At 40.9% G+C, this 12976-nt stretch overlaps 1 protein-coding gene across 12 annotated transcripts in view; it reads left to right on the forward strand.

The window, feature by feature from the left end:
• DIP2A (disco interacting protein 2 homolog A) overlaps window positions 1-12976 on the forward strand; it is a 189644-nt gene that overhangs the window by 59655 nt on the left and 117013 nt on the right. For 10 of the 12 annotated variants that reach the window (XR_013158765.1, XR_013158766.1, XR_013158767.1 and 7 more), the window contains 2 exons: window positions 6086-6205; window positions 7614-7850. Coding sequence is in view for 9 of the 12 variants with exons in the window: in XM_077119265.1 (XP_076975380.1) it covers window positions 6086-6205; window positions 7614-7850 (357 nt within the window). In the remaining 3 variants the exon portion in view is untranslated. The remainder of the gene's footprint in view (window positions 1-6085; window positions 6206-7613; window positions 7851-12976) is intronic. The other 2 variants (XM_077119269.1, XM_077119273.1) reach the window with 1 other exon arrangement.

The raw sequence follows: 12976 nt of genomic DNA on the forward strand, positions 1-12976 counted from the left end.
TCGTAAGTTAGGATGGACGTTAGATGTGATTGTGATGATGTAGCAGAGGTCTGCAATCTAGGTCTACAAATGCATGATGAGGAATTAGAGCAAACTGGAGGATCGCCATTTGACACATGGATTCTGCCTAGCCATTTAGAAAAATACTTTGACTCCGAGCTTTAAAGTACCCATATGGAGGCTGTGCTCACCTCATTTATATAATCAGAGAGCTTGCTGGACACTAACCCTCTCCAGGGAAAAGATTTCCCCTAGAGCAGGAGCATCAGGGTTTGCTCCTTAGCACAGCACAGGTGAGCATGGGACTGCGCCAGGCCCCAACCGCGCTGCTACTTGGACCGAATTTGCATCCTTTAACCAGGTTTCCCTAAGTTCTTTTAAGAGGCATCCATGTTCAACTGCTTGAGCTTGGCCACCCCCTACCTGAGGTTGCTTATGGGCCGTTCTTTTTGTTTCCAAGGCCAAGGAACAGAAAGTAGCCTGTATTGAGGAGGTGAAAGTTGAGTATATATTTATTTTTTACTGTAACATGTTCAGGACCACATTTTACAAAATGTCTTGTTTCATTTATTATTATTTCTGGAAAGGAAAGTTCTGTTAAAATTGTTTTAGTTTGATATAAAATAGGCTTTTTAGTTAGGGCTTATTTTGAAAAATTCTGAATTTAATTCAAATGTATGCCAGTACCTTCCAAAGTAAGGTAATATTCATGGACAGTTCTGATCAGATGGCTTAAAGAAATTTCTGGAATATTCACATTCAGAGATTCTTTTTAGTGAATGTCTGACTTTAATCTAACCAAAAACTGCAACTTTATTCTTTGTACATTTTCATTATATAATGTTAACGAGCTTAGCTGCAAACAAATAAAATACTTAAGCTATTTAAAAGAAGTAATTGTTTCATAGTTTTAGTGTTCAGTAAACTCTAAAAGTCCTATTTGAACTGTATTTTGATATAGTCAGTCTAATGAGAATGCTGGTTCCCGTTTTGTGATGTTTTAAAACAGAATTTATCATCATAATAAAAAGCCTTTAGTTTATGTGTTATGTTACTATGACACAGAATATCAAATGTGTGTTTTTCAACCACTTGAAAAGACAAGTAGCAACTTTTTCTGAAAGTAAATAGTGCGTTTTTTTAACAAGTTGCTGCATTTACATCCATGGCAGTGCTCCACAAAAGCCACATATAGATTTACTCCTGAAACTATGAAGATGATCTTTCACTGACTTTGTTTTTCTTTATTTCTGTAGGGGAAAGATGAATTTTTTCAAGCTAGTGAATTGCTAGGCAACTCTAAATCTCACTCATTGACAGGCAGAGTGCAGTTTCATAAGCAGAGTAATCCCATGAGTTCATTCAGTAAGAAACAGGCAGCCCACCTATCTCATTTGAAAGAGCAGGTGACCTTAAGACTTATTTTGGACACAGAAATTAAAATTTGGTTTAAAGTAAACATTTCAAAAACCTGAAACAGAGGTAGAAAGTGTTCTTTATTTCCCTGACATGTTTTCCCAAGAGAAAACTCTTTCCTTTTTATCCCAAGGACTGTTCCCAGTCCCTAATGTTAGTAGCAGTTCTCTTGAGAGAACAACTATTTCAACCACTCTGGTTTAAAAGGATACCATGCTGGTGACAGCTGTAGTACTGGAAATTGGAGTGAGCTGTGGCCCGGGCCATGCCGCCTCCACAAGCCCACACCGCCTCTGAACTGGGAGCGAGATTTGTCAGGTGAAATGAGGAGTTCAGCTATAGGTGCCCCAAATTTACATGATACATTTTATAGCACATATAAACTGGAGTGCACCATAGCTCCCTGTTTTGAATGTCAGGTAAAATTGTCAGCGTTGTTTCTGAAGGAAAAAAATGTAAACATTTCCCCCACATTTGCTGCTGACTCCCCTCATTTGAGGTTTCTTCTGAACTATGAAAACTCAGTTCACTTTTCTGGCCACATAAAGGCCAAAACTTAAGTTTTCAGGTCAATGGCATATTATGCATATGGTGGTTTAGGTCATTGTAGACACCTAGATACAAGATAAAATAGTGGTGAGGCTCTGATGTAAGGAACACGGTGATGTGTTTGCATTCGTACATGTTCTATTTGCCTACCTTCTCCAAAAGGGACCATTATGCAGAGTCTCCTCTGAAGTTACCAAGGTATTTTCCACCATAATTCACTATTTACAGGGGTATAGTTTTCTTTTCACATCCTCGCTTCCTTTCCCTTTTATATAACTCTTGCATCTGTTAGTGGGAGTTTTGTAGGAACATGGAAAGGAGACCAGCAAAGTTTAAAAAAAAAAAATCATTTCCAGAGCTCATTTCTGTTATATACCCAATTAAGATAAAACCCAAAAGAGTATATACCCTGTTTCCTAGTGGTGTTATGGTACCATAAGATAATGTTAACTAAAAGGATGGGAACACTTGGAAAAGTTGAGTTAAAATTCTGTTTGTCCTCTTTTTTAAAAAACACTACCCTCCTCCTTCAGCATGTGCTGTGTGTGTTCTGCCTTCATATCCCTGCCAAGAGTTCTTAGGGAAAAAATAAACAGATTATAACGTGGTGCTAAACAGAAAGTCTACTTTTATCCTTGTGTCCTCCTTTTTCAAGATTGGCGGTGGTTTCATTTACACCAACAGTCTCTTCAAGCCCTCCAGGACTTCTCCATCAATCTCTTCACAGTTCCTCCAAAGTCATCGCCTTAGCCATCCAAAACACTGTTCAAACATATCTGGCATTTGCAAACCGCAGCAGCACCCCACTCTCCGGTACCAACTCTGTTCTGGTTTGCTAGCTGCCGGAATGCAACACACCAGAGACGGATTGACTTTTAATAAAAGGGGATTTATTTTGTTGGTTCTTCAGAGGAAAGGCAGCTAACTTTCCACTGAGGTTCTTTCTTACGTGGAAGGCACAGGATGGTCTCTGCTGGTCTTCTCTCCAGGCCCCTGGGTTCCAACAACTTTCCCCGAGGTTGATTTGAAAAGAGGTGGGCCACTGCATAGGCCCTTTGAAGGGGTGGGACTGCCACTTCCTATAGCCCAAGGATGAATGACTTTCGGACTTTGAAATCCCATGGCGCTTGCCCTGCAGGTTTTACATCTGTGTTTCTTCCAATTTCTCCCTATGGAAATGAAAATCTGTATCCTGTGAATATCCTCCTTTGCTTATTGGCACCGAACTTGTTTTGAGTTTCACAGGTCCACAGCAAGAGAATTTTTTACATCTGTGTAAGGTGATGCTTGAAGTTGCCAAGTTGACAAGGGGTGGACGTGTGTTAGTTAGATTCAGTTGTCAGCTTGGCCAGGTGAGCATACCTAGTCTTGTTGCTGCGGACATAAGCCAACCGTACGTGAACCTCATCTGTTGCCAATTACATCTGCAGTCAGCTAGGAGGCGTGTCTGCTGCAATGAGTGATGTTTGACTTAATTGGCTGGTGCTTAAATGAGAGATTGCAACGTAGCACTGCTAGCAGCTTGGCATTCCTCATCTCAGCACTTGCAGCTCAGCCCGGGCCCTTGGAGATGGAGAAAGAAATCACCCCGGGGAAAGTTGTTGGAACCCAGGGGCCTGGAGAGAAGACCAGCAGAGACCATCCTGTGCCTTCCACGTAAGAAAGAACCTCAGTGGAAAGTTAGCTGCCTTTCCTCTGAAGAACCAACAAAATAAATCCCCTTTTATTAAAAATCAATCCGTCTCTGGTGTGTTGCATTCCGGCAGCTAGCAAACTAGAACAATCCTTAAAGCATGTATTTAGCTAATTCAGCCTCTGTATTAGAAATAAAAGTACAGCTTATATTCAGAAAGGTACGGTTCATCCAAAGCAAGGTTTAGAAGTTCTTTACTTAGTGTAACCTTTCAAAGATTTGTCTTGATTATTATAAATTCGGATTCTGCATACCCACTGACTGTAAGTAACTTTGTTTTCAAGTCTTTAGGTGGCAGGCCATACTGGAGTAGATAAACTTTTGCTTACATAAAGTTAAGGTGACTCAAGAGAGTGATTTTTGCTTAGGAGACTGAAACAAACTCATCATTACATCAATGGGTAAGAAAATTCTGTGGCAGCGATCATAATGGCCCCAGAATCACTGAGTTCACAGGTCAGCCCACCCAGTCAGACATATATACACCAGTGTTGAATCTTTAAAATTCTACCCCAGGCTTATTCCCGTTTCCACCACCCCCCCCAAAAAAAATAACAGTTAAAAAGCAAACAAAAAAGCATTTGCCTTCCCTCCAAGGGTCAAGAGTCCCACTGGGATAGTTACCTCTGCATGGACACCAAGTGTAGACTTTGATCGCGGGCTGCATGGGCCTTAGAAACAGTGCAGGAAGAGGAAAATCTGAATATTAACCAAAGAGCCACGCTGGCCTGTGCTGCGAGTGCACCTTCTCCGGCTCGGTTTCCACGTGTCTGTCTGTCTCCTGAGAGGGGTTTTGTCTTTGCGTAGTCCATCTGTCCCTGACACAGTGGGCAGTACCCACCACAGGGTGGCCGGTGCCTTTTTCAAGCGCGTGACATTCCAGGGTTGGGGTGAGGGTGAGGGTGAGCTCCTCATGAAGCGTTTCTCAGCGGCGGGTCCTGCAGTTTGTGGCACAAGAACTCTCAGGCAGCCTGGCCACGAGCAGGGCAAGGGCTTTGAATGGGGCATTCCACCGGACCTGCCTGCAGCCGGCAGAAGCCTGAGCACAGCCCGGTCACTGCCGTGGTCCTGTCTGTCCTTGGGGCTGGAGGAAAGACTCAGCCCCAGTTTGGGGGCCACATCGCTGTCGGACCCTGAGTCCGAGGGGCCCTGGATGGATCAGGACTAGTTCAGGTCAACAAGCTCTTGGCAATGGTGAGCAGCCTGCAGTAATTCTTCAGGGTCCCCGGTCGTGCTCATGTAGTGCCTGGGTGCCCCCACGATCAGGCCCCGAGACCAGACGCTGGGCAGCCACAGCCCTGGGGCGGGAGGCCGCAGCCCAGTCCTGCCCTGCTTCACCTCATCTTTTCTGCAACCTGCAACGCCTAAGAAAGGATTTGCATTTGCTTTTCCTAGGGCCCTGGGACCCTCACCGACGCCGCGCCACTCTGAATAGAGGGTTCAGCTCTTCACGTTTAATGCAGCAACTAATTTATTTTATTTTAGTCTACCTCAGTTTTTCTTTGTGGTTTACGCTTAATCTTTTTCCTGGTTTGATTTTCTCCCCCTCATTAATTTGAAAGTTTTGTATATATTTTTATTTTACTCACAAGCACTTTCCTTTTCCCAGGACTCGTTATTAAACACAAAAACTCTTCTCTTATAAGAAAATAAGGCCTTCTGCAGCCCCTGCTCCCTCAGCCCCAACCAGATGGGGCCTTCGAATGCACTACTCTGCAGTCCCTGCTATGTCCAGTATCCACTGAAGGGGCCACCTCCCACCTACCCCTGCCCGATAGGCTCATATGGAAGTGCGTTTAGTGTCAGGCTGTTCGAGTGGGTTCCCTTGCAAGTTGTTTTCAGAACCCTTACTTGGCTCGCATTTCCAGCTCTTTTCCATCATGTTTAGATCTTAATTCCTTGAGAGGTGAGTGTCCTCACTCCTCTTCTCTCCCTCTGTTTGCCTCCTGTGGTCGGGTCCTAGGGTTTGGGAGCAGTCTTTTCCTCTGAGGAGGACATGACGGGTGAACTCCATGGGCCTTACACAACTACACTTACTTCTTTTTCACCTTGGCAGGTGGATAACGTCTCTGAGTTCAGAATTTCCTTTTCTCATTTGTTTGTAGATATTACACCATTTTGTTTCAGGATATCTTGAAAAAACCTCTTGGTTTTCGTGGGGACAGGAGGCAGATGGGCATGCTCTTTCTTGCCCTGCCTTCTTCAGTTGCTTAGGGTGGACCTCTTGGGCCTGCGATGGGGTAGTGGGCAGCCAAGGAGGGAGGGGGTCTCCAGGGGGTGCCCGAGGAGGGATGTGGTGGAGTGGCAGCCTGAGCTTGTTTCCTTTTACACTTTCAGATGAAAGCTGGCACACATATGGCACTAGATTTGGTTACTTCATAACTAGTCTTTTAAAAGGTATTTTCTGTTGCTGTTATTTCTATATAGATGTCCACACGGAAGCTGTGCAAGCTGCTTTGGCCAAATACAAAGAGAGGAAAATGCCCATGCCTTCGAAAAGACGCTCTGTTCTTGTACATTCATCTGTGGAGACATGCACCCCTCCAGGTACTGGTAAACAGTGTAAGGCACGGGTTCCTGGTGTTTCACTTGTCTGAAGTCAATGACACTTGTTTCCCCTGGAGCTGGAATATTTTTCTGACCTGTTGCATAGATTTGGAAAAAGTGGAGATAAAAAATGTTTGTATATAACTTGTTTCTTACCTGAAATTTCTGTAGCATAAATACTATGAGTCTTTTTTTATATACATATGGTTCTTATCTAAAGGATACCTCTTTTTACTAGATTTTTTAATATAAATTTTAATTCTATTTTACTAAGATGTTATTTATGTCTTTTAGCAAAGAGAAGAACTTTAAATAAGTACACTACAGAGTACTAAAGTTTCCTGAATTGAGAATTTTTAAATTATTCTTGCCTCATTAACTATTATATAATAGGTTATTAGCTAGAGATAGATGGAAGAGTATAAGAATATTTGGAGGGTTTTTGGTTTGTTTTCTCTTTAGCAACGCTCTGTGTTAAGCTTCCTACTAAAGTCTACCAAAGTACTAGTGGTTTTAATGACTTTGTATCCATGTCCCACTTTTGTTGGCCATTATGTTCAAGTAACAGAACTGAAACTAGATGTTCATTTTTGGTGGTGGATTTAGAGTGAATAAGAATGAAATGCACCAGATTCACATATTTTAGTGGTTTTGGTGGCACTACCTTGCTTTTAAAAAGTTCATGTCATTGAAAAAATCTTAAGAAATGGCTGTCAAATGATTATTTCTATGGATGTTAGCTAGTAAAAGAAATCGTAAAACCTATAGGAAAATGTAGATCTTGTTAACTTGAAGGGACCTTAATTCACAGTTAATTTTATTGATTAAAACAGTTGTCTTGAGGAAGGCATTCTGTTGTAAAGCTGATTTCCGTGCTTTCCCCTAAGAGGATGCACTGTGACCAGGTGACAGCTTGCGAGGCAGGTCTGGGCCGCAGCCCCCTGCAGATGCAGAGGAGGGTTGTGGGTAGGACTCCTTGTTGGGCAGGGAATGGGCTTGTCCTGTGTTTATACCCAGCTGGGTTGTGTGCTATATAATCGTGCCTGCACTGCCAGAGCAAGGGGGTCTCTCCGAAGTGACACAGGGAGCGCCCAGCTGATCTGACTCGGTCAAGCTGTGTGTTCAACCCATATAGGAGGTGGCTGGGGTCAGCTCTGGGGAAATCTTGGTGGTGGCGGGAGTGGTCCTGAAGCTGTTTTCCCCAGAGTAAAAGCTCTTGGAACTGCACAGCCAGTCAAATGCAGGTGCCCCTTCTAAGTTAAGGTGCTCCTGGCCCGACTGTAAGGCCCCATTTGGGCACGAGTTCCAGGTACACCAAGTGGTAGTGCAGGGGTGAATGCGGGCCTCGCCGCCCTCCTCCTGGACCCGTGCCTGCATCACATGCCTGTCATCATTATTTTAACCACAGACACGTCGTCCGCCTCAGAAGATGAGGGTTCTTTACGGCGCCTGGGGCAGCTCACCTCCGCTCCGCTCCAGAGCTGTCCCGACGTCGAGCCGTGGCTTGACCGGGCCTTTCAGGGTTCGTCCACCTCATCCTCTGCATCTTCCACCTCATCTCACCCTGGAGGGAGACCCGCCGTGCCCAGCACCGCCTCAGCGCTTGCCGCCACGCCCCCAGGCCTCGCGGCCCACACCCACGTAGGTCAGTAAGATGGAAGCGCACACCTGCTCACCTGCGCAACTGTGCGGGGCACCTCTGGCAGATGTGCCCACCGCTGCTGCATTGCATCCTGGTGACCACGGTCACTGTGCCTTGATAGCATACGGTGGCTGAGCTGCGTGAAATGTTAGCAGGTTTTAAGTGTTTAACGATTGCATTGGAAAGAAATGGGGGAAATGTTAGGCCAATTCATCATTCAGATTGAATCTTTAGTAGCCCTTTTTTTCCCCATAGGCTTTATTTTAAGCAGCTTTAAGTTGACATAAAAATAGGACAGAAAGCACCGAGTTCCCATATCCCCTTCCTCCCCAGTTTCCCCTCTTCTTAGGATCTTGCATCAGTAAAGTACATGTGTCACAAGTGATGAGCCACTAAAGTCCAGAGTTTACATTAGGGTTCATTTTTTGAGGTGTACAATTCTATGGTTTTTGACAAACACATCATGTCACATATGCACCATAATAGTTTCAGACTAGTTTTACTTTCCTAAAAATGCCCAGTGCTCCACCTGCCCCTCCTAACCCTGGCAACCACTGATCTTTTTACTGTCTCTATAGTTTTACCTTTTCCAGAATGTCTTTTACTTGGAATCATTGTATGTAGCCTTTTCAGACTGGCTTCTTTCTCTTAACAGTATGCATTTAAGTTTTCTCCATATCTTTTTGTGACTGGAGTTCATTTCTTTATATCACAGTGTGTTTTTCCATTCACTTATTAATGGATATCTTATGATTGCTTCCATTTTTTTGTAATTACGTGTAAAGCTGCTATAAACATTTGTGAGCAGGTTTTTGTATGTATATAAGTTTTCAGCACATTTGGGTAAATACTGCAGCATGTAATTTCTGGTTGCATGGTAAACCTGTGTTTGACTTTGTTGGAAACTCCACTGTCTTCCAAATTGGCTGCACCGTGTCTATCCCCACAGTGAGTGGTGCACCCCATCAGCAGGTGCCCCTGGTGTTGTAAGCATTTTGGGTTTCAGCCATTCTGATAGGTTTATTGTAGTATCTTGTGTCTTTGTTTTGTTTTGTTATTTAATTGTGATAAAAAAATATACATAACATGGAAGTCATTTTAACCATTTTTAAGTGGACGTTTCTGACATGATGTACACTGATAATACTGTGTAACTTTTCAGCAACATCTATTTCCAGAATATTTTCATCATTACAAACCAAAACTCATACTTACTTATCAATAACTCCTCACTCGCTCCTTCCTACACCCCCAGTAATCACTATTTTGTTTTTTGTCTCAATGAATTTCCTTATCCTAGGTATCTCATATGATAGAAATCATACATAGTATTTGTCCTTTTGTGTCTGCTTATTTCACTAAACGTATCTTCAGGGTTTATCCCTGTAGTAGCGTAATATGAACACTTTGTTTCTTTTGTGGCTGAATAATATTCCACCGCATGGACAGACCATAGTTTGATTATCCATTCCTCTTTTGATGGATGCTTGGGTTGCTTCCACCTTTTGGCAATTGCAGATAATGCTGCAATGAACATTGGTTTACAAATATTTGTCCAAGCCCCCACTTTCAATTCTTTGGGGTATGTACTTAGGAGTGGAATTCCCAGGTGATATTGTAGTTCTGTGTTTACTTTCTGAGGAACCATGAAACTGTTTTCCACAGTGTCTATACCATTTTACATTCCTCCCAACAATGTAGGAGGGTTCCAGTTTACTCAGCGACACTTGTTACTTTCAGTTTTTATAGTAATAGCCAGTCTTAATGGTATTAAATAGTATTTCATTGAAGTTTTAATTGCATTTCTTTAATGGCTAATGATGTTGAGCACCTTTTTATTTATTTATTGGCCACTTGAATATCGTTTTTGGTGAAGTGTCTGTTCAGTCCTTGGCCCATTTTTTTAATTGGCTTGTTTGTCTTTTTGTTGTTGTTCTTTAGATATTCTTGGTATTAAACCCTGTCAGATATACAGTGTCCAAATATTTTCTCCCATTCTGTAGAAATAGGAGAAAATTTTTAAGTTTCTTGATCATGTTCTTTGCACAAAAGTTTTTAATTTTGTTGAAGTCCATTTTATCTGTTTTTTTCTTTTGTTTCTTTGTGCTTTGGTGTAAAATCTAAAAATCCATTATCTCCCCCATGGTCCTAAAGATAGTCTTCTATATTTTGTTATAAGAATTTTATAATCCTGGTTCTTTTATTTATATCATTACAGCATTTTGGATTAATTTTTATATATGATCTGAGGAAGGGGTACATATTCATTTTTTTGCATGTGGATTTCCAGATATCCCATCACTCTTTATTGAAGAGACTTTTTTCCCAATTGAATGGACTTATCAAAAATAAACTGGCCTTAGATGTATGGTTTATTTCAAGGGTCTCAGTTCTATTCCACTGGTCTAAATGGGTGTCCTTATGCCAATACAACGGTGTTTTAATTACTGTCACTTTGTGGTAAGTTTTGCAATCAGGAAGTTTGAGTCCTCCAAATGTGTTCTTTTTTAAAATGGTCTTAGGGTCCCTTATGATTCCATGTGGTTTTAGGATCAGTGTTTCCATTTCTGCAAAAAAGGCTGCTGGAATTTTGACAGGAATTGCACTGAATTTGTAGGGAGTATTGACATCTTAACAATATTGTCTTCTGACAACTTAACAGTATCGATTTGGGGGATGTCTTTCCGTTTATTTGGGTCTTATTTAAATTCTTTCAGCAGTTTCGTGTTTTTCAGTGTACAGTTCTCTCACCTCTTTGAGTACATTTATTTCTAGGTATTTTATTATTTTAGATGCTGTTGTAAGTGGATTTTTTCTTGATGTCTTTTTCAGATTGTTCCTTATAGGTATTTGGAACCCAGCTGACTTCTGCATGTTTATCCATAATCTTATAACTTTGTTGAATTCATTTATTAGCTTTACTGACTTTCAAGTGGATATTTGGGATCATGTCATCTTTGAATAGGGATAATTTGACTTCCTTTTTAGTTTGCATGCCTTTTATTTCTTTCTCTTGCTTGATTTCTCTCGCTAGAATTTCAGTGTTCAAGTGGTGACAGTGGGCATGTTGTCTTATTCCTGATCTTAGGGGGAAACCTTTCAGTCTTCACCACTGAGTATGATGTGATTGATTTTCTTATGCTGAACTTTCTTGGCATTCCTGGAATAAATCCCATTTGGTCAATATGCTTCTTTCTTTTTTGAATTTTTACTGACGTATCTTCTCACACGTACATTTTGTACATGGTGTGCAATCAGTGGCTCCCAGTATCATCACATAGTTGTGCATTCATCACCACTATCATTTTTTAGAACATTGCATCCCTCTAGAAATAAAAAGAAAAAAGAAAAAGCTCGTACATCCCATACTCCTTAGCCCTCCCTCTCATTGACCGCTACTATTTCTACCTACCCAATTTATTTTATCCTTTATCCCCCATCTTATTTATTTTTATCCATATTTTTTAATTCATCTGTCCATACCCTGGATAAAAGGAGCATCAGACACGAGGTTTTCACAATCACACTGTTACATTATAAAAGTTACATCTTTATACAGTCCTCTTCAAGAATCAAAGCTACTGGAACATAGCTCAGTAGTTTCAGTACTTTCCCTCCAGCTACTATAATACACCATAAACTAACAACAAATACCTGTATAATACATAAGAATGACCTCCAGGATAACCTCCCGACTGTTTGAAATCTCTCAGCCACTGAGTTTTTTTTTGTCTCATTTCTCTCTTCCCCCTTTGGTCAAGAAGGCTTTCTCAGTCCCTTGATGCCAGGTCCTGGCTGGTCCCGGGAGTTCTGTCCCACTTGGTATCCTTTTAATGTGGTGTTATGTTGGCTTTGCCCCCATGTGTTATTGAGGATTTTTGCATTTATCTTCATAAGGGATATTGGTCTGTAATTTTCCTTTCTTGTGCTGTCTTTGCCTGGCTTTGATTTCAGGATAATGCTAGCCTCATAGAATGAGTTAGAAAGTATTCCCTCCTCCTCTGTTTTCTGGAAGAGTTTGAGAAGGATTGGTGTAATTTCTTGTGCTGTCTTTGCCTGGCTTTGATTTCAGGATAATGCTAGCCTCATAGAATGAGTTAGAAAGTATTCCCTCCTCCTCTGTTTTCTGGAAGAGTTTGAGAAGGATTGGTGTAATTTCTTGTGCTGTCTTTGCCTGGCTTTGATTTCAGGATAATGCTAGCCTCATAGAATGAGTTAGAAAGTATTCCCTCCTCCTCTGTTTTCTGGAAGAGTTTGAGAAGGATTGGTATAACTTATTTTAAATGTTTGATAGGGATCAACAGTGAAGCCATCCAGTCTTGGTCTTTTTTTTCTTGGGAGGTTTTATTGCTGATTCAGTTTCTTTATTTATTATATGCGTCTGTTGAGATTTTTTGTTTTTTTCTTTATCACATTACTTAACTGGTACGTTTCTACATTTTTTTCCACTTTGTCTGAGTTTTCTAATTCTTGGCATACAATTGCTCATAGAACCCTCTTATAGTCCTTTAATTTCTGTAAGACAGTAGTAATGTTCTCCACTTTGATTCCTGATTTTAGTTATTCATTTACCCTCTCCTTTTTTCTTTCAGTCTGTCTAAAAGCTTGTCAATTTTACTGATCTTTTTAAAAATCAAGTTTGGCTTTTATTGATTGTCTCTTTTATTGTTCTGTTCTCTATTTCATTTCTCTTTGCTCTAATCTTTAGTGATCTTCTTCATTCTACTGTCATTGGGTTAATTTGCTGTTCTTTTACTCATTTCTTTAGGTATGAAGTTAATTTGTGATCTTTCTTCTTTTTTAATGTAAGCATTTACAGCTATAAATTTCCCTCTGAACACTACCCTCACTCCATCCTAGGAATTTTTGTGTGTTGTGTTTCCATTTTCAGTCATGTGTAACTATATTCTAATTTCTCTTTTGATTTTTCCTTTGATCCATTGGTTATTGAATAGTGTTTTATATCATTTTCACCTATTTATAAATTTTCCAGTTCCTTCTGTTATTGAGTTCTAGGTTTATTCCTTTGTAGTTCAGGAAGATTCTTTTTATGATATCAGTATGTTAAATTTTTTAAATTTGATATGTGGCCTTACTGTCTATCATGGAAAATATTCCAGTGCACTCAT

This window comes from Tamandua tetradactyla, chromosome 10, assembly GCF_023851605.1.
Source record: "Tamandua tetradactyla isolate mTamTet1 chromosome 10, mTamTet1.pri, whole genome shotgun sequence".
In the NCBI taxonomy this organism is placed as follows: Eukaryota; Metazoa; Chordata; class Mammalia; order Pilosa; family Myrmecophagidae; genus Tamandua; species Tamandua tetradactyla.